Below are 27,839 nucleotides of genomic sequence, written 5' to 3'. Positions count from 1 at the left end.
AGCAAAAGCCAATTAATTAAAAAGCAGCAACCACTGCCAGCAGGGCACCTCTTAGCGCTCACCGGGAGCTCTTGGTGCAAAGACAGAGGCACGCGTTGTGTGCTGGTGCCAGGAGGAAGGCTCGGGGCCGAAGCAGCCCTCGGTCCCGGTGCCACGCGGGGTGGCACGGAGGTAACCCGGCGTCTTGGGGTGCCGAGATGCGGTGCTGCGCCTGGAGCTCAGCTGAGCCCCGTGGGATTCTGGCGGCGGCGCTGGGTGCCGGCACATCGTCCTGGCTCTGTCTGCTTCTCTGGGGCAGCGCAGAGGACGCCAAGCTGGTGCACGTCCTGTTCTCTCCTCGGATCTCACAGCTCCGGTGCCGGCACCCCCGCCCCCGCTCCGCGCAGCCCTGCCCCATCCCCGCGCTGCCGTATTCTCTATTCCTTCAGAGCGGCACCGGCGCGGTCGGAAGGCGCTCCCCCCACCCCCCCGCAGCCCTTTGTCCCGCACGGTGCTGCGCTGCGCACGCCCGCACTGCGCGGTTCCGGCGGCGGCGGTGCGGGAGCGCCGATCCGAGCGGCGGGGCCGCCCCCCCCCCGCACCAGCACCGCGTTGGGGCGCGGAGGGATGGGGTAAACGCGCCCTGCTCGGCGCTCGCTGCGGACCGGCACCTGGCACCGCGCTCCCAGATCTGCAGAGCCTCCATCTCGCCGCCGTCAGCTGATTTGCGTCTCGGTTCTGTGGGTCTTCCTTGTTGTTTTTTTTTTCCCCTCCCGACCGCGCATCTTCATCACCGAGGAGGAAAAACTTTCGGGTAGGGCTGGCTCTGCGTGCCCGCACGCCGCGGAGGAGAGGTGAGTGCGCGCCGCGGGGTCCTGCGGTGCGGTGCGGTGCGGTGCGGTGGGGCCGGGTCGGTGCGGTGCGGTGCGGCTGTTTGTGCCTCGCCCGCAGGTGCAGTGCCGCATCCAGCCCGAGTGGATGCAGTGAATCCCTGCAGGGCTGCACGCCGCGCGTGTTGGGGTGCAGCGTTACTTCGGTGCTCACATAACGCGGATGTGAAAAGCAGTGATGGCCCGCAATGGGCCCACATGTGATTATCGGGTTTGTCACTCCGGGAGCCGAGCGGTGCTGTTTCAGAGTGCACGGGAAGAGCAGGCGGCCTCACGTGTTGCAGCTCAATCCCTGCCGGGCGGGTCTCCTGGTGTTAGAATGAATGGGTTATGCCATACCTGCACGCCCGAGCTGCTGCAGGGAGCTGCGGTGTGGCTGCGGCTGGCCCGGCTCTGCGGGGACCTGCGGGGACACGAGTGCTGCCTGCAGCCCTGGAGGTACTGCTGCGGGCAGGGACATGGGGACATGGGGATATGGGGACCCAGGCATACAGGGACTCAGGGATGCAGAGGATATGCGAAGCATTTGCAAGTCATAGCAGGGCAATGAGTAATCGTCCTTAACTCATCTTTTCCGTAGCATGTTTGGGGGAGAATTCGCTGAGGATGGTGTTTACCAAATCCAGGGGAAAAAAAATAGAAATCTCAGAATGGGCACCTTGAGTTGGGAGAGGCTCTGTGTGGTCTCACCCACATCATCATGTGAAGGGCTGGGAGCTGGGCAGGGGCTGGGTGCCCAGGGGGATCCCACTGCCCCTCCATCCTTTCCTTGGCCACTCAGCCCGGGCTTTGCCATGCCCCAGCCACGGCAATGACAGCCACACAGAGCATGGAAAGGGGCAAGTGTAAATCCAGTCCTTCTGGGACTCGGTAGGATATCTGTGGCCATGATGTTTCCCATGTAGCAGCCACCCAAAGCCGGTGCTATCCCATGGGGACATCCAACAGCATGGTGCCCGGTCTGCCACTGGAAGCAGAGCAGCAGATCAGTGCCCACCCCATGCACTGGGCTGCTGCTGACGGAGCTGGAGATGCTCATAGGATCTGTGCCTAGGCTGGCTGGGGCACGTGAGCATCACGTGGTGGCTCTACCCAAAGGAGACCTCCTGGCCAAGAAACAGGCATGGGCTCTCACTTTGGTCTCTTGGCATCACTTCATCCATGGGGTAGGTGCTGCCTGTCTGATCTCTGCCAGCATGTTCCCATTTCCGTACTACATCTTGTGGAGACCAGGATAAAACCATGCCATTGGATCTCAGCAATTAACATTAATGAATGAGTCTTAAAGCCTCCTTCAAGCAATGCATCAGGCAGAGCCTCTGCACCAGGCCTTATTAGCCATCAATCCTTCCAGCATCCCAGTGGCTCTCCTAAACCATCATTGGGATGAGGGTGGGAGTGGGAGCATTTAAGGCACCCTTTGCCCCCAGGTCCTGAGTGCATCCCACACCTTTATTCCCAGTACCCCACAGAAGAAAACGCTTCTGTTTCCATGCACCACCCTGCAGAAATCAGTGCAGCTGGGGCCTCCCAGTGATTTTTGCCCTGATGAAGCTGAAGCTGAAGGCATCATCTCAGCCTCCAGCAGGGAAAATAGGAACATGCCAGCACTGTGGGACCAGGGATGTTGGTTCTGAGCTTCTGGATGGTTGCTGCTGGTTCTGGCACTCCAGTGCTGCCCTGCGCTGTGCCAGCTGCCCCATGGCACACTGCTTTCCTTTGCAGCTGGGACAGGACCCATTGCTCCATGCTGGAGGAAGGCACTCTGTGGGCTTCCCACCCCCTTCTGCACCTCGGTGCCACCAGCAGGTCCCCCTGAGAGCAGTCACTGCTCTGCACTGCCACAAGTTTCTCAATCAGGGCCGGTGTATCCCAGGCTGCCCACAGCCAACCCACTGAGGAATGCAGGGCTGGCACTGCCACAGTTATGCAGAACACCCAAATGAGCCTCTGCTATGCTGTGCATTCATTTTAAGCCCCAGTTTCCGGCCTCTCCCACCCCCCTGCTCATGCGGGCACGGAGCAGTCCATGCCCGGCTGTGGCTCAGTGCAGGGTCTCCGTCCCCTGCAGGTGCCCCACATTGCATGCAGCTCCCCTCAGCCTCAGCGTTTTGCTTCCTGTTCACTCCTCTGGGGAGGGCGCGAAGTGCAGTGCAGGAGCATTGGCGTGCGGTGGGAGGTGCTGTGCGTGCGAGGTTCTGTTTGCAGGAGCAACGCTGCTGCTGCCCGCACTGCCCCCTCACAGGGACACCCTGCGGCGTTCGGGGACCTTCCATCCAGCCCTGCCCGTGGGGGTGCTGAGCCCCGGCGGGGAAGGTGCTCGTGCTGCAGGAGCGTGCTGCAGGGGCCGCGATGGGGTTGCGGCACTTGGCAGCATCGCGCATCCGGGTGACGCTGCAGCAGCGCGGGTCGCGTCGCTGCAGGGAGCGGTGCGGCAGAGAGCGGCTGTCTCCCGGCATTCAGCAGCCAACCCGTCCTTGCCGTGAGCTGCAATGACCCCGTTCCTTCTCGTGCGAGGCGCTGCGGCTGCAGCCGGGAGCAGATGAGAGGCCGCGGGGCCGCTGCCGCTCTGCGCAGGGTTTGCTGCAGGGTTGCAGCGTGGGGACGCCGCGCTGCCGCAGCCGCTGCCATTGGGCCGTGGGGGCTGCAGGGGATGCAGCGGGATGCGTGCGTGCCACGCCGGGCTGTGCATCCGCTGGAGAATCGGCACGGAAATATCTCGCCCCAAATCCAGGGCAGAAAGCGGCTCACCGTCTGCAGCGCAGAGATTCGGTGCCGTGCGCTTATGGAAGGATCATTTGAATTTGAAAGATTAAAATCCCGCCCTTCCCCTCCCGCATTCCTCCTCCCGCCTGCCCCCCCCCCCCCCCCCGGTACAATAGCGTGAGGGCTGCAGAACAGCCGCGGGGATTGGTGCGGGTGGGAATAACGCACACCCTGCAGGGGAGCCTCCGGGGGATGCTGTAGCGTCGAGTTGGAGATTTTTTTTCCTCCCATCAGCAAAATGTTGAATTTTGCAGGCCCTGAATTTCTTCACTGCTTCCTGCTGTGTCGCAAGAGCACGCTCAGGGTAGCAGGCGGGCAGCAGGGCAGGAAGCAATGCAGGCAGCAGCACAGGCAGCGGGAGCCCCGCTCTGCACCCAGCAGCACGGCAACGGGCCGGGCTGGGCACAGCATCCATGTGGCACCCAAGCACACATTCAGCTGTGGTCCTGATGCCTGCATCAGCTGCGATGTGGCAACTCTGCCTTCCATCAAGTGGCAGGAGTTTGTGAGCCCATAATGAGGGCTGGTGGCATGGGATGGGCTGTGGGGGACGTGGGGTAAGCAGAGCCAAGATGGCACCGGTGGCGGTGCCGGGTCCCACAGGGGATGGCAGAGCTGTGCCATGCCCGCACCGCACCGCACCCCCATCCGGCCCACAGCAGGAAGCGCCGTCACTCTCACACTCCAACTCTCTGCTGAATCAACCCGGCTTCCTCTTTTTGCAGGGGTGAGGCAGCGCGCGGGGCGAGCTTGGCGAGGCTGGCTCCATGTATCCGGAATCCACCACGGACTCCCCGGCACGACTCTCGCTGAGGCAGACGGGCTCCCCCGGCATGATCTACAGGTGAGCAGCCATGTGAGCAGAGCCCCTGGGTGCCAGCACCCCATGTTAGCAGAGCTGATCCCTGCCGGTTCGCCGCGCAGCGCTCGTGGGTTTGGTAGCGACCCGTCCCGGCTCGGCTGCGCGGTGCTGCCACGCTCCCCACTCTGCTAACGCGCTTTGTGGCATCTTTCTTCTCTCTCCTCCTTCCTTGCTGTCGGAAGCGCGAGGTATGGGAGCCCCAAGCGCCAGCTCCAGTTCTACAGGTAACCGCGTCCTTTCCTTCTCCCTAAAAATGCCTCTGGGAAGCACAGATGGCCCCCAGTGGGGCAACCCCTGCTTGTGCTGAGGTCCCGTCTGAGGGCTCCGCTGGGCCGGGACGCCCACATCTGTGTGTGCCGGCTCTGCCGTGGGCAGCTGCACGCCGAAGGACCTGGCTGGGGCATGGGGAGCACTGGGAGGGCCGGGATGTGGGGCTGGTGCTGTGTGGAGAGCAGCCCGGGCTGTTAGCCGTTCCCAGGGGGTGCTCCGGGCACCCATCCAGCCCTCTCATCTGCTCCTTGCATTAAGAGAAATGTCATTAACTGATACCTAAGACCGCAGATAGCTTTTTTTTTACCCAACCTTTTACTGCCTAAAATTAAAAAGGCACTTTTCCCTGGCGCAGCGTGCCAGCAGGGCGCTGTGTATGAGGATGGCTCACAGCGACACGAGGAGTGATGCATTGAGTCTGTGTCTCCAAACACAGCGCGTGGATGGCGTGAGGGTGGCGAGAGGGGGACAAACCTGTGCTTAGGAGATGTGTGTCCGCCCAGAGGTGCTTGCATTTCAGTCCCCTGGCACTGCAGGGATGGCTGTGTTCTGTGGATGGACAGCTCAGCCCACGGCACCGCAAGGCGCCGCGCTGCAGCCGCCGGTGAGGGTCGGCTCCGGGCGGAGGAAACGATGCCAGCGTTCATAAAGCAGCTGCACATCCACAGGCTTTTAGCGAAGAAGTCATGAATAATTGAGCTCCTGTTCGCTAGGAAGAAAATACCCTAATAGGGCTAATGGAGCGCCGCTCAAAAACTTGACTCTGGGGGGACTTGTGTTCACCAATTGCTTTGGATGCTGTGCGCCGACACTCCCCTCCATGAAAAAAACCACAGCTGTGCCTCCCTTAAAGCTGTCTGAGGGAACCCTAACAGCCAGAGCTTTCCTTTTTAATGAGCAGGAACCCCAGAAGCCGGGTGAGTCCGAGGCGCCAGGGCGGCACTCGGGGCCGTGAGTGGGGGCTGCATTCCCTGCTGGGGGCTGCAATGTAACACTGAGCTGCTTGGCTGGGGAGGGCTTCGTTTGGGCTTCTTGTTGCAGCTGTTGTTGCAGGCTGTGACACCCCGGGCTATGGGTTGGGATGGAGGCATCGCGTCGCACCTCACCCCTCCGTGCGGCGCTGGGGCCCCGTGGGCTGGGATGGGGGCACGGGATGATGGCAGCACGCAGAGCCCGGGATGGATGCCTCCCACCGTGGCACATCACTGCCCGGCTTCGGCAGCTTCCCCAGCCCTGGGCTGAGCTGTTGCTTCTCGCTCTTCAGTTTGCAGAAAGTTGTGCTAATAAGCTGCCTGTGGATGCGCCCGGTGCTCTCCCCGCTGCATGGCGTTGTTGCTCAGCCAAAAATCACAGAGGTGTCAGTGCAGGGCACGCCATTAATTACCGCCTCACTGCTCCGATCGTCCCCCTCCGACTCCAACCGCCGCTTTAATTTAATTGCAGTGAGATGAAGGCAGAGAAGCAGCGCTTTGCACTCCTCCGGCTGCACAGTGAGGGGCAGCCAGTGGGGTTGTGTGTGAGATCTGTCAGTCACAGAGAAGGGCTCAGTGCTGGCACTGCAGATCTGGGGGGTGCCGGAGGTCGGGGGGTTTTGCTTTCAGCCCTATGGCCCCGCTGCAGAGATGTGGGGGCACCCAGGGAGTGCTGTGCTCAGCACATCGCTGCAGTGGGCGCTTTGTGGCTTTGACCTCAGGTAGGGGATCCTCTTTTTGCATTTCCCTGCGCTTTAGGAACACGCTGGGTTGCTTTCCTGTGCATGAGGAGCTCCAGAGCATTTTCAAAAGCACTGTTTATCGCAGGAGCTTCCTGGGGTTTTTGGTAATTCCTTGCAAGCTAAAGCTCTTTCTTTCCCATTCTTGCTTTTTTCTTGAGGTCATACTTGAGTACAAAAGCACACTTTGCACCATAAAACTGCTGTAAAACTGAACTTCATGGGAAAAGGAAAGAATGCCCCATGGCAGCGGGGTGCAGGCAGGCTCTGCTCCGTGCCCATCACCAATACGGGGCTGCATGGAGCTCCCAGGCGCCGGCTGCTCTCTGCAGGCACTGAGTGCACTGGGAGTCCCGGGGAGAGCAACAGGGGAAAATCAGTGCCACCTCTTTGGTGCCGCTGCGGTGAGGCCGTGGTGCGCTGTCAGTGCTGCGGTGTTGGCTGGTGGCACGGACTGCAGCACCCTGACACGGGCACCCATGCACCCACCATTGCCAGGACGCATCCCCGTGGGTCCCCACGTAACTGGCACGTGCACACAGCAACGACCAAGGCAGGAGGCACCGGAGCCTCACACCTATGTCCGTGCCGCGTGCCACCTTCCCTTCCCCGCCGCTGCGCCGCATGTCCCTTTCCTTTGGCACCCTGGCTTTCCCGCTTCGGCCCGTCGTTGTGCTACCTATGGCCGGGTCCCCTTGCCATCCCCATGCCACGCACAGCGCCGTGGGGTCCGGGGACAACCGAGTGTCCCCACCGCCCGCTGAGCTCCGCCGCCCGCCCCGCAGCCCCCGCGCTCAGGCAGCAGAATGCTGTCCATGACGTACAGCGAGAGCCTGCGCAGCGTGGCCAGCCGGCACCACGCCGACTGGGGGCTGCAGCCGCCGCGCCGGGCGGACGCTCTGGAGCTGCGGCGGCTGCGGGACGTGCGTGCGGCAGCACAGGCCAAGACGTTGGAGGAGTTCCTGCGGACACACGGGCTCTCGCTGGACGGCTGCACGGCGTGTGCCACAGGCATGAAGTACAGGTAAGGGCCGTGGCCAAATGTCCCCTGGCACAGAATGGGAACTGGTGAATCACGGCCTGAACCGCTGAATGGTCACCTGAGGCGAGCACTGAGTCAGCCACGGCAGCACAGGTGAAGGCGATGGTTCCGCTCCTCCTAGACCCCATTTAAGGGCTGACTGGCACTAGGGAAGGATCTCTTTCTGGGGATCGCTCCCTTTGGAGTTTTTTTCTGTGTGGACATGGGTGAGCATCTCATTCAGTTTTTATTATCTATCTCTTTCCCCTGCGACAATCTTTCTAGTTATACAACCTGTAAAATGCCATCCTAACCATGCCACTCTGCTAGTTGTATATTTGTTGATTGTACAGTACAGGAGCAGGGTGGCACTGGGGCAGAGGGCATGGCAGCGTGCTCCATGTGTGTGCAGCGCTGTGCTGTGCTGCCCAGCACGGTGTGTGCAGGAGAGGCTGGAGCAAATCAGTGCATTCTTGTAGGCGCAATTCAATGCTCTTGTCTTTTCTTCACTTTAACTCCAGCGTTGGCACAGAATTGGTGAGCGCCAATGCATGGTGCACATGCTGCACCCCCTCAGCTGTGAAACGCAGCACCAGAACACAGGGCAGGGGACAGAGCTGAGCCAATGTCCCATGGAGTGCACAGCGCCCGCAAGCACAGGGCCAGCAGTGTGCCATTAATGTTGCATGGAGGTGAGGGCTGTGAGCGCTGCGTCGGTGTCTCAGCTTTCATGATGCTGCTGGGGGGAAAGGAGGAAAGCAGCTCCCATGGAGGAGAGGGCAGCGGGAGCTTCCGCCTCAGAGTAAGCAGAGGTAACATTTACACCGTGGAATGGCTCATTCAGTATTCATGCAGTGGTTATTTATTGATGGAGTGAGGTGTGTGCGGGCACAGCCCTCGGGCACCCCCTCGCCTTAGGCCCGGTGCAGGTGTTGGGGGGGCCCGGTGGGGCTGTTCCCACGGATCTCCAGCTGTTCCTTTCGGAAAAAGCTGCTGGTGGGAGTCTTAATCTGGGCTCAGGCTGCGGGCAGATTAACACGGGGCCGGGGGAAGGGGGGCTGCAAAAACGCTCGTGATGTCGTGCCCGTGGGAGGCAGCGGCGATGCTCTTCGGTGGGGATGCAGCCGCGCTGCTGCAACGGGTGCGGGCTTCCCAGGATCCACATCACCCATCCCCGCTGCCCGAGCAGAGCAGCTTGGAGGCAGAGGGAAACCCGAGCAGATTACAAATTTTCTCATCGCGCCGGAGGCCGAGTTTATGTAATCCCCCGCGCACCCCCCAAGCCGACCCACGGCCCCGCACCGCTTCTTTCCGCTGTAGGAATCGGCGCAGTCTGTGGCCGCGTGGGCGATCCCTCCCGCTCGGCCCATTACTTCCCGACCACTGGAGCCGCCTGCATCACCGGGGGCGCACGGGCAGCTGCTGCGCACAGCCCGGAGCCGAGCGGCCATCGGCACCGCCGCGGCTCCGTCCTTCAGAGGAGACGCCGGGTCTGGGTTTCGCTTAATCGCTGTAGCTCTCGTCTGGGGAAGTTTCGCTCGCTCGGGGCGCGGCTCAAAGCGGCTCCAGCTTCAAACCCACCGGGCTTCTGACCCCGGGGACGCTGGCGGTGCCCGCGCTGCGGACGTACCGGGGGTGCGCGGCTCCCCAGCACGGAGCGGGGGGAGCGGTCACGCTCTGCCTCCCCACCTGCCCCGCCGTTTTTTGTTTGCTTCCTAAAACTCATCAAATATTGATGGCCCGGAGCCGCTCTAAGCCGTGCCTCCCCCCAGCCCCGCAGCCGTCATGTTGGCTGAGTGATGCTCCGCCGACGTTAGGAGGAGGGCTCTGCCGCGCGGAGTTGGCCGTCTAAATTTAGGCTGCTGCCGCCTCCGCGGCCGCGGGAGGTCACGGGCGATGCCGGGAGGCCGCGGGCGCGCGGTGCCCTCGGTGCCCCCGCCCCGGGCACCGACCCTACGGGGGCCACGCGTCCGCCGTCCGGGCACAGCCTGGGCGTAGGGACGCGGCGCCGCCGGAGGCGTCAGCGGCACGCAGGACTCGAAGTTTGCCTTCAGCCTCGGGCAGCCGAGCGCCGGCGCTCTCCCGCACCTCCGGAGCCGCGCGTCTGGGGGAAGCCCTCCCCGCCATCCCCGGCCCCCGCCGCGCCGCGCCGCACCGGGAGGAGCGTGGGGCTGAGCCCCGGGGAGGAGCGAACCCGCAGCCCGACAGCGGGGCACCATGCAGGTCTCCTTTGTGTGCTCCGAGCACAGCATCAAGAGCCGGAGCGCGGAGGACCGGCTGAACAGGCAGAATGCCAGCAGTCCCAGCCTCGGCACGCGCAGCAAATTCCGGGCGGTGGCCATGGTGGCCCGGAGCCTGGGGCAGCTCTCGGTGCAGAACGCGCCGTCGTCCAGCGAGTCCAGCATCAAACAGCCGGGCATGAAGTACAGGTAGGGGAGGGACTGTGTTTGGGGTTCTGCTGCCTGTTTGGGTGCGTTGGATGCCCCCCAGATTTGTGAGGAGGGGGTTCCGGGCTGTGCCGCGCTCTCCCCAGATCCCCTCACCCCTCCTGGCTGTGGATTTCTCGGTGCTACAAGTGCTGCTCTGCTCACCTTCCTTTCCTTTGCAGTTTGCTCTCTCTCCCCTCTCGGTGTGGTTTTAGCAGTGGGACAGGAGGAGACAAAGTGCTCCCACAACGCTCCGTGGGGCTCAGGAGGACCACAGTGTGGGTGCTGTGGGAGCAGCAGCTGTAGGGGATGTAAGGGCTCTGGGGTGCAGCCATCCATGGGCTGTGATGGCATCGGGGCTGTGCAGTGCTGCCAGAACTCCCCAGAGCTCTGGGTGAGGGCTCAGCCCTCAGTGCATGGGTTTGGGATGAAGCAGGGCGTGCACATGGGGCGCCTGGCACTGGGCAGGTGAGGGAATGCTGCAGCAGCGGATGGCAGAGGCTCCAGCCCAGCAGAACAGTGCTGGACTGCAAAGTGCAGCAGGCAGGCGTGTTGCTGGGGCGAGATCAGCCATCAGCCCCTGTTAGCATCCCCATTAGCTGGGTCAACCATCCTACAAGCCGTGCTAAGGCTGTGCATCCTCAGCACTCTGCGTGCTGCTCTCTGCTCTGCCCTGCTCCTCTTTCCTTGGGCCACCCCTCTGGGGTCCCCCAGGACAGCCCCTGAAGGTGGCGGCAATGGCATTGCAGCAGGGCCACCAAGCTCTCCAAATGTCCCCACTCTGCTCAGTACAGACTCTGCTCAGAGTGATGCTTGAAGGGCTGTGCACCACACAGGGGATGCTCATTCCATCCCTGCATTGCTGTGAACGAGCAGCCCATAGGCTTGCCCGCAGGAAGCCGTGAGCAGGGATGCTCCCATTGCCCCAGTGCCACACTCCTGGCTCAGGTTGGTTCCTCCCCATGTCGCTGCCTCTGCCCTCTGAGAGCCCACAGCCATCACTTCTGCCCTCTGCTACGCAAGCTAAAAATAAATGGGGCCGAGAACGGAGCATCTGCTCCATAGAACCCACGCCTTCCAGATGTTGGACAATAACGCAGCAGCGCAGAAGGAAAACATCCTGATTAATCTCAGCCTGAAATTAATAACCATCGCCGTGGTCCATCCCCTCGCCCCAGGGATGGATCCCTCTGTTGTGGGCACGGGACGTGGCACGTTGCTACGCGACGCGGCCGCGCGCGGGCGGGCAGCAGCAGCTCACCTACACTTTATTTATTTTAAAGCTTGTTGTTCGAACCTTTGTGATTTGTAAAAATGCGCCATCAATCACTGTGGCAAAGGCGGAAAGGACGCCTGCCAGCCTGGATTCCTTCCCAAAAGAATGTTCTCCACTTCTCGGTGCTGAGTTTGGGGTATCAGGCAGGGGGGCTGTGTTTCTGTGGGCAATGTGCTGCAGGTCCCTGTGTCCTCGTGTCCCCATGGGCGGCTGCTGCCTGTGCCCACACTGGTTACCCCTCTTGCTCCTCCTGCCCCACGCCCTCACGCTGCCCCCATCGCTCGGTGTTCTGCTGCTCCAGCAGCAGTTCTTGTCTCTGGAAGGAGCTGCATCCACGCTCCTTTTTTGTGGTTCATTCTCCCCGGTGCCTTCTGGCTCACGACAGCTCCGTGTTTATTTCTGTTGCAGAAGTAGAGCAGCGACCGGGGCCGGGGCTCAGTGCTCTCAGCCACTCTTTCCCCTTTCTCTCCCCTCCGTGTTCCATAAAATCCAACCCTGACTTCTCCAGCCACAATTCAGGGCTCAGAGCTCGGTGCTGCTGTGCTCTGCCCTTCTCTGCACCGGTGCCCTTCTGAGTGGGTTCCACCTTCCTCCTGCACAGCACCAGAGGGGTTCTCTGTGTAACTAGCTGAATTAATGAGCAGGACGTGGATGTCCAGCTGCTGCTCTAACGGGTCTCTATCTTCCAGAAATCTGGGCAAGTCTGGGCTCCGTGTATCCTGCCTCGGCCTGGGTGAGTGCACACTCCCCATCCTGCCCGGAGCCGGAGAAGTCGGCTCTGTCCCCACTCTGTGAGGGGTGGTGGGGATGCAGCACGGCCACGCTGCGCTCACTGTGTGCCATCTCTCCCTGCAGGGACATGGGTGACATTCGGGGGGCAGATCACAGACGAGGTAAGGACCCCACGCCCGCAGCACGCAGCCTCAGCAGCAGCTCTGAGTGCACTGGGGCTGCGGCCCTCGGTGTCCCCATCCCCAGGCATCCCCTCTCCTCCCCGCAGATGGCCGAGCAGCTGATGACTTTAGCGTACGACAACGGCATTAATCTGTTCGACACGGCAGAAGTCTACGCTGCCGGCAAGTGAGTACCATTGGCACCATGTGTGGAGCCTTCCTCGCCAGCCCTGCTCCTCCTCAGCACGGCCAAATCCCTCCGGTCCTCAGCTGGAGGTGCTTTGGGACGCATCCTGAGCCCCCTCGCAGCTGTGGGCTGGGATATATTTAGCAGGCAGAGCAGCACTGTGGGTATCGACACAATGGCAGAGGCTCTTTTTTTCCCTTTAAACCCACTCCTGCGTTACGCAGAAACCTGTGCTGGGGGAGGAACGGCGCGTTCTGCACACTTGGTCCCACGTGCTGAGCAGGAGGAGCCCCAGCCCTCAGGGATTGCTCTGGGCTGGGCACCCCCCGACCCCACGCAGCCCCCCGACCCCACACAGCCCCCTCCCTCAGCTCTGCATTTCCACACTCCCGAGGTTCCCAGGTGCTCATTCAGTCTTCAAAGCCCTTCTGCACAAGCGTGCTCGCAGGCTCTCCAGTTCCTAAATATTTGAAAGAGGGTTTGGAAGGAGGGCTGCTCTCCTGCAGCAGCACGCAGGAACGTTCCCCCCAGGAGCACTAATAGGTGCTTCCCATCCCCGCACCGCGCGCTGCCCTCCGTTTGCTCGCCGAGGACAGCCGCTGTCATGCAGGTTGGTTTGAAAGTTTGGAGAGTGGAAATAATTAAATCATTCCGCCTCTCCGCGCTCGTTTTGGGAAGTCATTTCACATTTGCTCAAACGTTCCATCCCACCACAGCATCTCCTGCTGGGGTGAGAGCTCTGTCCCGGCCTGTGGCCTCTGTGTGTGCTGACCCGGTTCTGCTCAGCCCCACTGATGCTGGGCTGGGGGCGGCCCCGGTGCAGAGCGGTGTGATGAGTGGGCCCACACAGCTGCTTAAAAATAGCAGCTCCTGTTGTTGGGGAGCCCTTCGCTCCCCGCTGCGTCCCAACGCCGCTCGCAGTCACTTCTCATTACTGACGCGTCTCTGACCTAATTCCTGCTCCAGCCTAAAGAGCTCAAGGCTTATGTCTCCTTTTCCTTGCAGGGCCGAGGTTGTGCTGGGAAACATCATCAAAAAGAAGGGCTGGAGGTAGGTCTCACCCCCAACGTCCAGCATCCCACACTGCTTTGCTTTAAGGCAGCAGGTTTCCTCGGTGATTGTGATGCTCGGGGGCTGGGAGGAGCGGGGAGAAAGTGCCCACAGGGCGCAGGGCTCACGCATTGACCAAGCACTGGCACAGCTGCCCGGGGGAGTGGTGGAATCCCCAACCCCGGGGGTGTTCAGTGCAGAGAGGTGGCACTTGGGGATGTGGTCAGTGGGCACGGTGAGATGGGTTGGGGTTGGACTCGGTGGTCGTAGAGGCCTTTTCCAACCTTAGTGGTCCTGCGAGTGGGTATGGTGGCGATAGGTTGATGGTTGGCCTAGGTGGGTCTTAGAGGTCTTTTCACCTTTAATTACCCTACTGTTCTCCGACTCTGCCCTTCTCCCTGCAGACGATCCAGCCTGGTCATCACCACCAAGATCTTCTGGGGAGGAAAGTAGGTAGCAGCTGCCCTGCCCCGCAGTGCTGCGGCCGGCAGTGGGCTCCGACTGCCCCTTCTCTTCTTTCAGAGCAGAGACGGAGCGGGGACTGTCCCGAAAGCACATCATTGAAGGTATGGCTGCAGGGTGCGGGGTGCGGTGCGGAGCGCGGGCAGCCCCTGACTGTGCTGCGTGGCTGCAGGTCTGAAGGCGTCGCTGGAGCGGCTGCAGCTGGACTACGTGGACGTGGTGTTTGCCAACCGGCCCGACCCCAACACGCCCATGGAAGGTGGGTGCTCAGTGCGGCCGTGCCGAGGTGTCCAACCCCCGGCTCCGGGGCCACGTCCCTTCTTTCCCCGTTTTCTGCATGCTGTGTGCCGTATTCCATTGCCATCCGTGGGTTGTAACCATGCTTCTTGTGGCAGGCTTTCCTCTGAAAGTGTGTTTCCCATGACAGAGCGTAACCCCTTCAGTTAAAGCTCTCTGAGCATCCATCCCTCACCCCGTGCCAGGAGCGCGGCCGGGGGCTGCCGTGGTGCTGGGGGAGCGCGGCCCCATCCTCCGCTGTGCCCTTCGCTGTGACACCGGCGGCTGTAACCTCTGGTCTCTCTACATCTTTCTTTTATCACCAGGGCACCCATTTAGTTCTTCCAAGTCGAGAACATTCATCATAGAAGGTACATCGTACCCGCAGTCTGAACCCCAGTGGCATTTTATGAGACAGAACCTGCATTTTTCATTAATTTTGATTCCTTACCCCCTCAATAACCCTCTCCATAAAATGCGCAAAGGAAAACAGCAGCAACAGCCAAACCAAAATACCCCCCCGTCCCCAGAACATCTTGCAAGTGAAGGAACAAAGCCGACAGCTGTGCTCCCATCCCATCCGCTCCCCTTCCCTGCATGGCTCTGGCATTGCGCTTCTGGTGCTGCTTTGGCACTGGGGAGCGCTCAGGACCAGAGTGAAGCCGTCAGTCCTTGCTGCACGCAGCTCTTCCTGCTGTCAGTCTGTCCCCACGCAGTGCACCCTGAGGGCACCGTGTAGCCCAGCACCCAGCTGTAGCCCCGTGCCACTCGCAGCATCCCCCGTGGCGTGCAGGACTGGACGTTCTCCACGCAGTCCCCTCCTGCCCCACGCCGAGCTGCCAGGTCCGGCTGCTGAAGCCTTTGGTTGTCACAGAGCTCGTGCTCAGCTGAGCTGTCGCTGCACGCGCTGGTGCTGTTAAACCAAACTTCGGCCATGTTCTCCTTCCTGCTTCCTTCACTTGGCACGGCATCTTGGCTTGCAACCCAGCCCGCATGGTTTGAAGCAGCCTGCTGCCCGCTGAAGTTGTGGCAGTCCTCAACCCCTTCCTCCCAGCATCGCTCTTAGATGGAGCAATGAATCCCTCAGCTCCACATTTCCTGCTGCCCTGAGCCACAGTGGGCACAGCAGTTGTGCTTCCAGCCTGTTGGTACCAGAGGGTGTGGGAACATCCACCTGCTTCCCTCCTCCTGCAGCACTTGCAAGCACTGTATGCCAGCACAGCCCTCGGGATGCCCATTCCCAAAGGCCATGGCACAGCCCAGAATGGGCTACAGCTACAGAATGCTGTGTTTGGGGAGGGTACTCTCTTTTGTATATCCTTAAACCCTGTTTTAACTCATTTCTGTGGTGGAGCACTTTGGGATGAGCTGGAGGCAGCTCCAGCCCCATTACCTGGGAGCAGCGCTGCGTCCCCAGTGCATCCCTTCCTCAGTGCCCTCCTGTGCCCTCTCCTGACTGTCACTCCTCCCAGAGAACCATACATCGCCTTTTTGTCCCTCCCTCCTCATCTCAGCACATCAGCCTCTGCCCGTTTCCATGTGATGCTCTCCGTGTGGTTTGACGTGGGTCTGTTTTCAATAGATCTGGAAACGCGTTAATTGCGGAGAAGCGATTTCCACGCAGTCTCTCTCTCTCTCGGGTTGATTTCCATTCCCTTTTGTTTTAATTTCCACACCCAACTCCTGCCCATTTGGCGTTTGGATGTACACTGCTTGCAAGATGTGCATGGCCCAGCCCCATCCCTGTGCCCTAACACCCGCCTGCTGCTCTCCCTTCCTCCGGCAGAGACGGTGCGCGCCATGACCCACGTCATCAACCAGGGGATGGCCATGTACTGGGGCACGTCACGCTGGAGCTCCATGGAGATCATGGTAGGAGCCACATCCCTAGGGGTCCCAGAGCCCAAATCCCTGCTCCCTGGTGACGGGGCCGGCGTGTGCTGATGTTGCCAATCCGGGTTGCAGGAGGCGTACTCAGTGGCACGGCAGTTCAACCTGATCCCACCGATCTGCGAGCAGGCTGAGTACCACATGTTCCAGCGGGAGAAGGTGGAGGTGCAGCTGCCTGAGCTCTTTCACAAGATAGGTATCCATTTCACCTGGGTCCTTCTCCCGAGGGCTGCACCCATTGCTCCTCCATCTCCATCCCCTCCCGTGTGCCCCAGCCACCTCCACTCCCGCTTACTTCATCCCGGCTCCCCCAGGCTGATTTCCCCGCTGCCCCTCCTGCCCTTCAGGTTGGCCCCTGCACCCAAGTGCTGCCGAACCCCAGGCCGAAGGCAGCCTGCGAGGTGCCCAGATCACTCTGCTCTGCTTTGCTCACCCCAGGTGTCGGTGCCATGACCTGGTCACCGCTGGCGTGCGGCATCGTCTCAGGGAAGTATGACGGCGGCATTCCTCCGTACTCAAGAGCATCACTGAAGGTGAGCGCCGTGGAGAGATACGTAGTGCAGGGGTCGCGGGGCTCCTCGGAGCCCCCCACTCACCTCTCTCCCACCTCAGGGGTACCAGTGGCTGAAGGACAAGATCCTGAGCGAGGAGGGCCGGCGGCAGCAGGCGAAGCTGAAGGAGCTGCAAGCCATCGCCGAGCGCCTGGGCTGCACGCTGCCACAGCTCGCTATTGGTAAGGGGTTGGGGGGATGGCGGGGGGCAGCGGCCGGGCCCCGCTCAGCTCTGCACTCTGCGTCCCCAGCATGGTGCCTGCGCAACGAGGGCGTCAGCTCCGTGCTGCTGGGGGCCTCCAACGCCGACCAGCTGATGGAGAACATCGGAGCCATACAGGTGAGACGCACAGTGCTGCCACGCGCTGCAAAGGAGTCGAAACCGCAGCGTGGCGATGCTGAGCAGTGGGCACAGAGTGGGATGCGGGGCCACCCCACACAGCTGTGACTGCGCTCCCGTGCAGGTCCTTCCCAAGCTGTCGTCTTCCATCGTCCATGAGATCGACAGCATCCTGGGCAACAAACCCTACAGCAAGAAGGACTACCGCTCCTAGGCGCGCCCGGCACGCCGCCCCGCCGCCCGATCGCTTGCTTACGCTTGGATGAAGCAAAGTGGAGAGCGCGGCCCGCATCAAGAACAGCACGCCAAGAGTGTAGAGAAACCGTTCCAAACGTCGCTGCAAGAGAACATAACGCTTACTACATAACATTTAATTTGAATGCCAGAAAGCCACCGCCGGGGAGAGCGCTGGGGCAGCGCACACCCCACGCCTGGACTCGGAGCCGCAGGGCACACGGCCAGGCTCTGTGCTGTGCTGCTGGGGGCTGTCCTGGCACCGTGGGAGGACTCAGCCGGCGGGGGCCATCCTGGGTGGCGGCTGCAGCCGTTGCATGCGTCTCCCTGCTGCTTCTCTTCTTTACTTTGTGTTTCCGGACAAGGAGGCCGTTGGGTGCAGGTGTGCTCAGAGCACCGTGGGAGTTGCGTGGGCAGGGCTGGATGCTGGCCTGGCTCGGCGCTGGGGCTGTAAGAGGCTGCTGTGCAACACCAAGAACAAAACCACCACCACCTCTCCTTCCAGCACTCTGCTCTGCAGCCCCAGCACACTGCGTCTGTGCCCTTGCCTGAGATGGGCACCAGGGAGGAGAAGATGGGTGGGGAACAGGAACCCTGGGAGGGGGGACTCCACCCAGCCCCTCCCCAGGCAGCCCCTGTTTTCCCTCCTCCTGTGCAGGGGAAACAGCAAACACTGCTGCATGGAGGTGGGGAGGTAGAGCAGTGATAGATAAGGGAGAGCTGCAATTTTTATATACCTGCACCAACCATGCAGAAACACACATAAGCAGGTATATAGAATTGCATATCTACGTGCATCTGTAGGCAATTTACAGATGTGTCACTGTGTATACATGCACACACTGCAAGCACATGTACATACATGTATACGCAGAGATAGCTGTGTGTCCACCCATGTGCGGGATGGCACCGAGCCCCACTTCACCTGGTGCCACTGCCCAGGGCTGTGGGCTCGAATGGGGGCAGCAGGGGGAGCCCAGGCAGGGGCTGGCTGCTCCCCAAGCATTGTGCTCACCTCCCACCCGGATCCCAGGGGTGGAAGAGCAGAGCTCCCCTCATCGCCAGCACAATAATGACGCTGCTCCCACCTCCTTTTTACAGGATTTATTAAAACACAGAGAACATGAACCAAAACACACAGAGTACAAAGTAAATGTGAGTGTGTTGGTTACAGGTGCCATAAACCTCCTACGAAAGGTCACCACGGTGCAGTCAGTATCACAAAATAGCAGCCCACCAGGCACAAAGGCAGCAGTGCGGTCACCCTCTGCTCTGCTGCAGCAGCCCCCACAACCCCCCCAGCTCCAGGCAGCTTGTGGCCACAGAGAGGACGGAAGGAAGAAGCAGGAGGAGCGCAGGACGGCCGGCAGGGCACAGCACAGCCCTCCCCAGCCGTGCTCTCCCCCCTCCAGCATGGCGAGGGCAGGTTGCAGGCAGAGGGACCCCAAGGCAGGGCTCACTGCAGCCCAGGGATGGGTTGGGAGTGGTGGCAACCGACTCCTCTCCTCCTCCTCCTCCTCCTCCTCTCTGCTCCCTGTGCTGCAGCAGGGCAGCGGTGGGCACGCGCTTGCTCAAACACAAAAAGGACATAAAAATAGAACTTACAGGGAAGCTACTGAACAGGAGTAAGCTTGGCGCCTAACGGTCAGCGTGGAACTGGACTAGAAACAGAGCTTCCAACAGGTCTCCCTTTAACTCTGATACATGTCAATAAAAACAGACATAAATACTGTTATTCTGTATCCCTTCTTAACTCATCCCACACTTCCAGACAAACTCTTCAAGTCTTCAATAAGAAAGTGCAAAAAATGTACAAGGAAATGAAATCCCCTTCAGAGAAGTTCTGGCGATGGTCGGGGTCACGTTGGTTGAAGCACATGTGGGGACGAGGGGCGCGGGGCTGCATCCCCCTCTGCCCACTGCATCCCCATCCCTTGGTGACCCTGCGGCTTCTTCTCGGGGCTGCAGAGTGGCCCAGGGGCTGCTGAGGGGACAGACAGGGACTCGTGGTCTGCCAGCACACGGCAGCTCAGAGGATGGTCACAGGTGCAGCCTTACCTCGGGTGGGAATGGGAACAGCAGAAGAAAGTCTTGGAAAGGGCTAAATATCTGTTGGTAAGAGTGAAAGCAGCTGCTCACCGCCATCCTTGCTTTGCACTAAGATCTGTCACTTCCATTTCCCTGCTTGTGTCCGTCAGAAGTTTCAACCTACCTGTCACATAGGGTCCCAGAGGCATCTGGCTGTAGTTGACAATCCCACCTGGCCCAGGACCTCGGAAATTCGGTCCAAAGCTGTTGTTGTAGATCTGGGAGGAACCGAAGGAGCCCTGAGGAAATGAGAAGGGAAGCTGGAACACAGGGCACGCAGTGCAGAGCCGGGGCAGGGGACACGGGGCAGCCCAGGGCAGCTCTGCACTCCTTCAGCCCACGCACCTGCTGCACCGGGGGCTCCCCGCCACGCGTGGTGAGGCGGCTGAGGATGCTGCGCTCCGACATCTGCAGCCGTGCAGCCACGGGAGGGATGCGGGACAGCATGGAGGGCAAGCGTGTCACATCAGCCTTCATGTCACTCAGCAGCTCCTCGAGCTGGTTCAGCACTGCAATGCACAGCCAGAACTGCTGACCCTGAAGCGTGGCCCCACGGCACCTCCGTGCCCGCTGTGCCCTGTCCCCATACGCCCGACACCTCGTGACCCAACTGGACATCAGCTCCTCCCAGCAGTCTCCAAGGCTGCACTGCCCAGTGGTCTCACTCAGCACAGCCAACCCTTCCCTGCACCTCCTGCCCTCTGCCCACACGCACCCTTGTGCAGGACGGCATTGGCAGGCTTGTTCCCAGCCAGGGACTCTTTGGAGAGATGCTGGTGGCTTTCGGCAAGGCACTCCACTTCAGCCAGACGGGCGTTCAATGCCATGGCCGGGTGATTGGGGTCTTGAGTCATGTTGAGGTACGCCGCCCGCCGCAGCTGCTCCTCTATCACCAGGGCCTGCTCCAGCAGCTGGGAGGCACAGGAGAGCAACGGATCAGGACCAGACCTGTGCCCGTGCGAGCCAGTGCCACCCACATGCCTGCCATCCGCCCCATCCACCCCAACCCCACAACTCCCGGGTTTGTATCATCCCAACGCAGCCAATCACACACTAAGTACCCCAAGAAGAGATTTGGGCAGCAACTCCACAGCACCGCTCCATCCATGTGCCACGTTCTGGAGCTAGCACGTGCTCCTGCTCCTCCAGCCCTGCCCCTCAGGGTGCTGCCTCACTGCCAGTGATGCCTCACAAACATCTGCCGCCTTCTGCTCCGCTCCACCTCGCCGTGGGGCTCTGCTCTGTGCCACCACTGAGGACTCACCAGCCCTGGCCCTGCAACTCGCCTTGAAGCGCCGGGCGAGGAACTTGTTCTTCATCTCAAGGTAGTTCCCTTTGTGTATCTCCGACTTGAAGGGCTCGTTCAGGATCACGTAGCGGGGGTCGTTCTGGATGTCCTGCCAGCGGGCATAGCCGTGGCTGCCAAGAGGGAGCGTCAAGGCAAGAACCGGCCAGCAGGCAGCATTTCTCAGCAACATCTCCAGTCCCCTTCCCCGCTCCATCACCTCCCTCCCCACTGCCCTCACAGCACAGCCTCCTCTGCCTGGCACGGGGAAGCCATCACCCACAAAGCCAAAGGGTACGTGACAATCCCTGCCAGCAGCCAGTAGTCGTGTCTGCGGTGCCAGATGTCATAGATCTTGCTGGAGGAGATGGCAGCTCTTTCCTCATTCTGCCACAGCGTGTGCAGCTCTGCAGAAACAGAAGAGAGACAGCCTGGTCAGCCAGCAGGGCTGCTGGGCACAGCGTGCAGGGCGAGAGAGGAGATGGCCCAGGGAGCCACGGAACAGTGCTCAGTACAGAGCTTTATGTCAAAGCTCTGCAGGAGTAACCAACGGCTCATCTCTCGCTTTTACCTGTAAAGCCTCCATCAGCAATGTTGAACATGAATCTAAAGTTCACATTTCTGTCATCCTTCTTTCCATCCTCCTCTTCTTTGTCACCATTTTGCTGCGTCTCACTTTGCTCCTTCTCTTCCACCTTGGTATCCTCTGCTGGGCAAACACGGGAAATTACACCTCCCCAAACTTATTCAGCCATCAGACCGACTGCTGCTACCACTGCCCTCCCAACTGCAAGCAGAAGTCCCCACTAAAATCACTGCTAGAGAAGCCAGCAGCCCACCTCCTGCCACACAGCTGCTGGCCATCTGCCACCTCCAGCAGCTCCTGATGTTTTCACAGCAAGCAGAGGCAGTGCCCATTGTAATGAGGTCCTACGGAGGCTCCTGAGCACCACAGAGCACACTGTCCACTGCAAGAGCTGACTGCAGGCCCCGTGCCACCCCACAGACACCTGCCCTCACTCAGAGACCCTGCCCAGCAGGGCATTTCACACCACTGCTCTTTCCAAAGCCTCCTGGCACCTTACCTGGCTTGACTTCTTTGTCTTCCCCTTTACCAGGACTGCTGTTTGACTCTGGCTTTTCCAAAGCCTTCTCTTTTTCTTGAACTCCCTCATCTGCAGAAGGGAACAGGACTCTGAGAGAAGCATAACATGTAAAATGCTCTTCAGGAAATAATATATCTGGATAGATTGCAACTTTCAGGGTAAAGCGACTGCATTGTGTACAAGCATTTATCACAACTTACTTTTGATTTGTTTTAACTTGTAGATTATATTAAACTGATGCTTTAACATTACAGTGTAGATTACATCTGTGACAACAACCTATCATTATCTAAACAGCAATCTGGAAGTCCAACAGGAAGTCTTTTCTTAGCAATTTCTACTGGATATTGTGACATTCAGGTTTCCCACTGTGATTTGGAGAAGAGAAGCCAGCAGCAAGTGCCAGAATTTCCCAACAGAGAGCATCTGCCTGTCAGGAGCACCGAGCACCTGAGGCTGTTGCAGTGCGTGCTCTGTGTCTATGCACCTTGAGCTGAAGAAATTCCCCAGCACACATCAATGTCAGTGTAACTGTCAGAGCTCTCACAGATGTCCCAAATGCTGCTCAGAATGGAGCCCACATTCTTCTGAGCCACAGAGACTCACCTTTCCCCAGGGGCTCAGGAGAAGGCTCAGCTTTTTCACTCTCGTCTTGTTTCTCTTCCTTCAGTTTCTTCTTGCTTTCACAGTTTTCTTGGTACTCTTCTTTTTCCACCTTCTCAGTGCTTCCAGGCACCTTAATGTGAAGCACCCACACTGAATTAGCCCAGCAGCCAGAGGGATGTGGTTTGCTTGCAGAGGAATGCTGCAGTATCTCCCAAGAAACACCATTAATGCAGCTCTGCAGCCTGCAGGGCAGCACTGTGGGCACAGGCTTATGACTCCCTACCTGGCTGTCAGATGCTCTCCTGGACTTCTGCTCCACTTGGTCCTTTTCCTCCTGGAATCCAAGTGGTGGATCTGTTTTTTCTGTAACACCAGCAAAGCAAGGAAGCTATAGACAGGAATCCCATCGTGCCAAGGGCACGGTGCCAGGCAGATACCTGCAAAACCTTCTGATGTCCTGTTCCCCCTCCTTCCCTAAGGTATACCAAAGCCACAACCAGGCCACTGTGCATTTACCTGCAAGGGCAAGAGGTCCTGCATGGACGTGCGCTGGGCTGGCTGGGACAGGGGTGTTGGGATCTGAAGAAACCATCTCACTGCACTTCTTGCTCTCTGGGCCCTCCAGAATCATATCTGGGGTGCTGTACTTCCCATTGACATGCTCAAACTCCTGCACCTGGGGCAGACACGTGACAGCAAGTCAAACACGGCAGCCAGCAGCAGAGCAGCAGCAGGCCAGCCCCATCCAGGGGTGTTCCTACACCCACCACCCCGGGTGGCACACTTTGCTGGGCAGCAGGTGCCACTGCTCACGCCCCGCTGTTTTGCAGGCTCCCAGCCTCAGCAGCACCTCCAGCAGCAGCCCTGCTCTGCCCACGGCAGCAGACACCGCAATCACACAGAAAGCCTCCCACGCCCCAGCAGGTCCACTGCTGCCCTGCTGGCTTTGCAGACACAAGGGAGAGGCACTGATTTAGGCTGTGTGAATGGCAGAAAGGCAGCATGCGAGTGGCCGTGCTGGTGCCCATGTGAAGCCTTGGCAGGCATGCAAGGTGAGCTGTACCCTGGGGTTGCTCATGCAGTGGCCACGAGGGCTTCATGCCTCCATCAAAATGCTCTGTGCTTCCTCTCCACTTAAACCCCAGCACTGGGGCTCTCTGCTCTTTCACAGAGCCTCTCTTGCACTCCCCATTCCCTAGGCTGCAATTTCTCACTCTCCCTACCCGGCAGAGTCACAGTCAGTGCTCAAGACATAGCAAAATCGGGTGCCATCACTCTCAGCATCTGCCCTTTCCCAGTGCCACACTGGAACCACTAATGGTCTTCCTGGGACAACTCTGAGTGCCACACTTGTCAACACATGGATTATGAGGAGAGAATCTCCTTGCAAGACAGCTGAGGATTCTTCCATACACCTAACTGTCAGTGTCCTTGGGGCCCAGCACATGCCTGGAATTAGCAACACAATCGATAATCATTCAGACCCAAACCAAGCCCAAACGTCTCTCTGAAAGACATGCTTTGGCTCAACAAGATGCTGGGCACAATGCAAGACTCAGCAAGTGGAAGTCTCTGGCCTGTACAATACAGGAGGTCTGAGTAGGTTACCGTAATAGCCCCATCTGAAATGAAAAGAACTGTAAATCCAAGAATTTTTAGATGTTAAAAAATGTGAATTTGCCATGATTTTTTTTTGCCAACCGTGCACTTCTATCTCCAGCTGACCTACATCACTGGAATACCACAGACATAGCCATGCACCAAGTCTTGGAGGTTCAATAAGGGAATCCCTGGCGAGGAGGCATTCAGCAGCTAATGGAAGCCCCAAGTGCCCAGAACATACTGAAGGGCACGTGTAAGATTTTACTCACCCACCTTCTTCCTTACTAGCGACATAACTCCGATCCGAGTCAGCACGTGCTGCCGCGACAGCCCCTCCCGGGGAACGCCATCTGCAAAGGTCTCAGCACCATCTGCTCCAGGTTCACACAAATGTCGCATGAACAGGGAGACATAAGCCCTGCGCAAGGAAAGCAAGAGCTTGGACCGCGAGCTTCCTGCTGAGCACCCGCAGCGCCTGCTTCCACCAGAGGCCGAGGGCAGAGTTTTGCCCTCAGGCACATGGCATCGCGAAGCTGTGTGTAATGAACCCCACGCAGGCCTCCTCGTGCCTGACCACAGTACCTGAACTCCTTCTCACTCTTCCCTCGCAGATCCCTCACCAGCCAGTGGGAGTTGAAGGCGTCCTGGGGCGGCATGCCCCACCGCATGATGGCGTTCAGGAAGGCCTTGCGCTGGCGGGCATTGAACCCGAGAACCTGCAGGGAGCAGAGGTCGGGAGGCCTCAGAAACGATGGCACCTCAGAGCCTCACAGCTGCTACAAGTCCCGAGCCAGGCCTGACGCTGGAGAGCGGCACGAAGCGGACCAGACAGGCAGTGGCCATGCTCTGGCCACTGCTGACGCTCACCTCAATATTCCCCCCAACTCTTGCCAGCAAAGGAGGGAGAGGTTTGTCCCGGTCACTCTTCAGCTGTCTCCGTGATTGTCTCCTGCCACCTAGAGTCACACAACCTATGTAACAAACGTGCCCAGCCAACAGAGGGATGGCCAAAGAGCTGGTGCTGACCAACCCCTGTGCCCTAAGCTTCCTGTAGCCCCTCCTGATGGAAGCAGAACCTGCACGGAGCGGTTTGCTGTCAGGGTTGTTCAGTGCCCCTTCACTCAGCTGGCCTCCCCATGCCAGGGGACACACTGCAGACCAGAACCTGCTACCACAAGGACCAGACCAAAGCCCTGCAAGTAGCCAGCAGGTCATGCTCCCTGCACTAAGAATTGCCTCACCCAGCAGGGCAAAGAATGCCTCCCTCAGAAGGGGGTCCCCCCAGCCCAGAGCTTCCTGCTGCATTCGAGTGCCAGCCCACCCCAATCACAGGCTGTCGCTGAAGTTCCCGCAGAGTACGCTGCAGAGTACTAAGCTCATTAACTCACTCTGACCTTCTGGTCTTTCTTCAAAGTCTTCATCTTCGTCCTCAGAGCCAATGGAGTACTCAGACTGGTTGTCAGAGAGCTCGTCCTGCCACTCTGCAGACGCAAGGAGACTAGGTCAGGAGAGAACCCTGCAAGTTTGCCTGAGGGGGACAGCAGGAGCCCTGAAACTGCCCCCAGCATCCAGTACCAGGTACCCAGAGAGAAAGGAACAGCAATAAACAGGAAACCAGACTCAATTTTTCCATTATTATTATTAGTTTCCTACACAGAAAAAAAAATTAAAATATTTTGCCCACAGACAGGTTTTTCCTGAATTCTCCCAAGGAGAACAGTTACAGGGCAAAAAGAAAAGAATAAAAATCACAGAGCCTGCTCTCGGACCTGAGTCCTAGCAGGAGCCAAGCAGTCAAAGCCATACCTTGGTCCTCCTGTGAGGCATCATTGTAATTGACCTGCTTGCGGATTCTCTTCCCCTTCCCCAGGTTCCTGGCCAGATCTTCCTGCTGCTGCTCATAGTGGTGCCGCAGCAGCTTCTCCCAGTAGTCAGGGTCCACATTCTCCTCTTGTTTGATGATCTCACGTTCCACCTCCTCCTGCAAATAAAGAAAACAAAAAGGCTTGAGATAAGAGAGCTGCAGACCTCCGTGCATCACACTGCTGCATGTCTTCTAACTGCACTCCAGGGAAGAGGGAGGGAAGGAGAGCACTGAGACACTTGCTGGCAAGCAAGATCTTCAGACATGCTTTGACCACCCAGTGGTGAGCCTCCTTCACCCTGCTCCATCTGTATGTACAAACAAAGTCTCACTTTCACCCAAATGTACTGACCTCAGTGCGTGGTTATCAAAGGGCCAAGACAGCATCCCAGCAAGCCACCCAGACCTAGAAATAGCTGCTGAGAACACTGCCACCCATCCTGCCCTGCAGAGCCTGTGCTCACATCTAGGAACAATTACAGATCTGCAGAGATTTCCCAGAATAGCAGCCCACTGTCGGCTTGAGAGGCAGATAAAGGAAGTCTGTTAGCTACAGGGAGAACAAATGACAGCAGCACAGTACATGAGCAGTGCCATGCCCTGCTCCCAGTATCCAGGGGAGCAGCCTTCAGAAGGGCAGAACAAAGTACCAGAAGAGCAATGTTGCAGGGAAGGGACCCAGCCTCAGAAATAGCATCAATCAATGGGGCCATTTCACAGATCCTCAGGTCACTTGAGATCCAGACCATCAGTACCTGGGTATCATTTTTGCTCCCATCCCAAACAACAGTTCTCTGCAGTCTCCTTTTTCCAATAGGAAAAATGGGTTCAGAGAAACCCACATGCAACAGAGCATTCACAATAGGTCAGAACCACACTCAGCCACTGCAGTCCTGCTGGCTGCACCATCACTGCTACCACCAGCAAAGAGCAGGGAGGAGCACTGCCCTGCACAGAAACACCCACAAGAACAAGAAAGGCAGAGGAAGAAGCGCAAACAGGGACATACAAAGAGATGTGATTATAAGACATGATACTAATCACATTACCACACCATCCTCTTCTCTCACAACATACTGGGCCACTTTAAAGGAGCTGAGATACTCGTTCATGTTCTGCAGCTCTGTGTCATCAGTCGCATCCTGGTTTCGGTCCAGAAGCTTAGAGATAGCAGCATCATCATAGTGGATCACACTGCTGTCATCCACGTCCTTATTGTCACCTGGAGGGCAAAGCAAGGGGAACAGAAAGCAAATCATATGGCGTGCTCCCAGAGCCAGCAAAACCAGGCTGGACATAGGGCCAAGTCATCCCAGTAGCGGGGGCTACAGACCTGGTGGGGTGCCACCGTGCTTTTTTTTCATGCCAGGAGTCACTGCACCCCCTTTGGTGGACGGCGTGTCAGAGAAAGGGGTGACGGCATCCGGCATGGTGAGCCGCTGTCCCTGAGACACCATGCCTGCAAGTGGAAGGCACAGGAATGAGCCCTGCAGCTCCAACAGGGATTGGCTTTGCTCAAAGCATCTCCAGCTCCTTCCCGGCCCAACCTTCCACATCATCCTTGAAGAGCTCTTCCGTCCCAAACTTCAGGATGTCATCCAGCTCCTGCTTGGTCATGGAGCCTGACTTGGAGCCAAGCCCAGGACGGACCACCAGGTGGGTGAGCATCATCTTCCTTTTGGCCACCTGGGTGATGCGCTCTTCCACAGAGGCTCTGGTCACAAAGCGGTAGATCATCACCTTCTTGTTCTGCCCGATGCGGTGTGCTCTGCTGAACGCCTGCAGGCAGACAACATCACTGCAGAACAGCCAACACTAGCATGTTTGCAGGCAGCCCAGTCCTGGACCCCCTCAGACAGAGGCTGAACTCAGCCTTCAGGCTGCTATGGAGCAGTGGAGCAAGAGAGGCTCCTTAGAGCCGACTTTACACTTCCTCCCCCTCCTCTGACTACAGGCAAGCCAGCTTCCTTGTGCAGGCCTCTAACTGAAAGGCCTGAAGGCAGTGCAGAAAAGCTCCTCCCTGGAATCGTCTGGCTGCAGATTCACCAGGCCCTGACTTCTCCATCACCGCCCTGTACCAGCGCATCCTCTTGCCTAGGACTCAGGGAAAGGAGGTGCTCACACAAATGGACTGTAACACTGTGAGTAGCTTTAGAGAGACCTTCCCTCAATCAGGAAGTACGAAAGGGAAAAGTACGTCCTCT

The 27,839-nt window shown here is 59.0% G+C and overlaps 2 protein-coding genes across 21 annotated transcripts in view; one reads left to right on the top strand and one right to left on the bottom strand.

The window, feature by feature from the left end:
* KCNAB2 (potassium voltage-gated channel subfamily A regulatory beta subunit 2) overlaps window positions 1-18,819 on the top strand; it is a 20,256-nt gene extending 1,437 nt beyond the window's left edge. Inside the window, exons 1-17 of one of the 9 annotated variants that reach the window (XM_085242612.1) lie at window positions 686-833; window positions 4,361-4,479; window positions 4,680-4,721; window positions 11,891-11,934; window positions 12,057-12,094; window positions 12,202-12,281; window positions 13,287-13,331; window positions 13,736-13,780; window positions 13,854-13,897; window positions 13,966-14,052; window positions 14,396-14,440; window positions 15,856-15,941; window positions 16,035-16,155; window positions 16,398-16,492; window positions 16,572-16,692; window positions 16,762-16,850; window positions 16,975-18,819. In XM_085242612.1, the coding sequence (XP_085098738.1) occupies window positions 4,403-4,479; window positions 4,680-4,721; window positions 11,891-11,934; window positions 12,057-12,094; window positions 12,202-12,281; window positions 13,287-13,331; window positions 13,736-13,780; window positions 13,854-13,897; window positions 13,966-14,052; window positions 14,396-14,440; window positions 15,856-15,941; window positions 16,035-16,155; window positions 16,398-16,492; window positions 16,572-16,692; window positions 16,762-16,850; window positions 16,975-17,064 (1,149 nt within the window). In that variant the 5' untranslated portion in view covers window positions 686-833; window positions 4,361-4,402 and the 3' untranslated portion in view covers window positions 17,065-18,819. Of the gene's footprint in view, window positions 1-685; window positions 834-3,036; window positions 3,186-3,357; window positions 3,642-4,360; window positions 4,480-4,679; window positions 4,722-9,367; window positions 9,929-11,890; window positions 11,935-12,056; window positions 12,095-12,201; window positions 12,282-13,286; window positions 13,332-13,735; window positions 13,781-13,853; window positions 13,898-13,965; window positions 14,053-14,395; window positions 14,441-15,855; window positions 15,942-16,034; window positions 16,156-16,397; window positions 16,493-16,571; window positions 16,693-16,761; window positions 16,851-16,974 lie in introns of those variants that run through there. The other 8 variants (XM_085242610.1, XM_085242611.1, XM_085242609.1 and 5 more) reach the window with 8 other exon arrangements.
* Window positions 18,177-27,839, bottom strand: part of CHD5 (chromodomain helicase DNA binding protein 5) — a 27,984-nt gene continuing 18,321 nt past the window's right edge. For 5 of the 12 annotated variants that reach the window (XM_085242598.1, XM_085242591.1, XM_085242595.1 and 2 more), the window contains 19 exons: window positions 27,183-27,414; window positions 26,969-27,094; window positions 26,685-26,857; window positions 25,578-25,752; window positions 25,160-25,252; window positions 24,639-24,727; window positions 24,354-24,487; window positions 24,045-24,189; window positions 22,686-22,845; window positions 22,453-22,532; window positions 22,170-22,299; window positions 21,543-21,632; window positions 21,029-21,166; window positions 20,756-20,864; window positions 20,459-20,591; window positions 19,888-20,083; window positions 19,518-19,681; window positions 19,297-19,411; window positions 18,177-19,193 (listed from right to left, as the gene is read on the bottom strand). In XM_085242598.1, coding sequence (XP_085098724.1) covers window positions 19,186-19,193; window positions 19,297-19,411; window positions 19,518-19,681; window positions 19,888-20,083; window positions 20,459-20,591; window positions 20,756-20,864; window positions 21,029-21,166; window positions 21,543-21,632; window positions 22,170-22,299; window positions 22,453-22,532; window positions 22,686-22,845; window positions 24,045-24,189; window positions 24,354-24,487; window positions 24,639-24,727; window positions 25,160-25,252; window positions 25,578-25,752; window positions 26,685-26,857; window positions 26,969-27,094; window positions 27,183-27,414 — 2,490 coding nt within the window. In that variant the 3' untranslated portion in view covers window positions 18,177-19,185. Of the gene's footprint in view, window positions 19,194-19,296; window positions 19,412-19,517; window positions 19,682-19,887; window positions 20,084-20,436; window positions 20,592-20,755; window positions 20,865-21,028; window positions 21,167-21,542; window positions 21,653-22,169; window positions 22,300-22,452; window positions 22,533-22,685; window positions 22,846-24,044; window positions 24,190-24,353; window positions 24,488-24,638; window positions 24,728-25,159; window positions 25,253-25,577; window positions 25,753-26,684; window positions 26,858-26,968; window positions 27,095-27,182; window positions 27,415-27,839 lie in introns of those variants that run through there. The other 7 variants (XM_085242593.1, XM_085242597.1, XM_085242592.1 and 4 more) reach the window with 6 other exon arrangements.

The sequence above is a fragment of the Meleagris gallopavo genome, chromosome 23 (assembly GCF_905368555.1).
Source record: "Meleagris gallopavo chromosome 23, MGAL_WU_HG_1.1, whole genome shotgun sequence".
Taxonomy (NCBI): Eukaryota; Metazoa; Chordata; class Aves; order Galliformes; family Phasianidae; genus Meleagris; species Meleagris gallopavo.
Note: the sequence above shows the minus strand (reverse complement) of the source record. Positions and strands in the feature narration are given on the sequence as shown.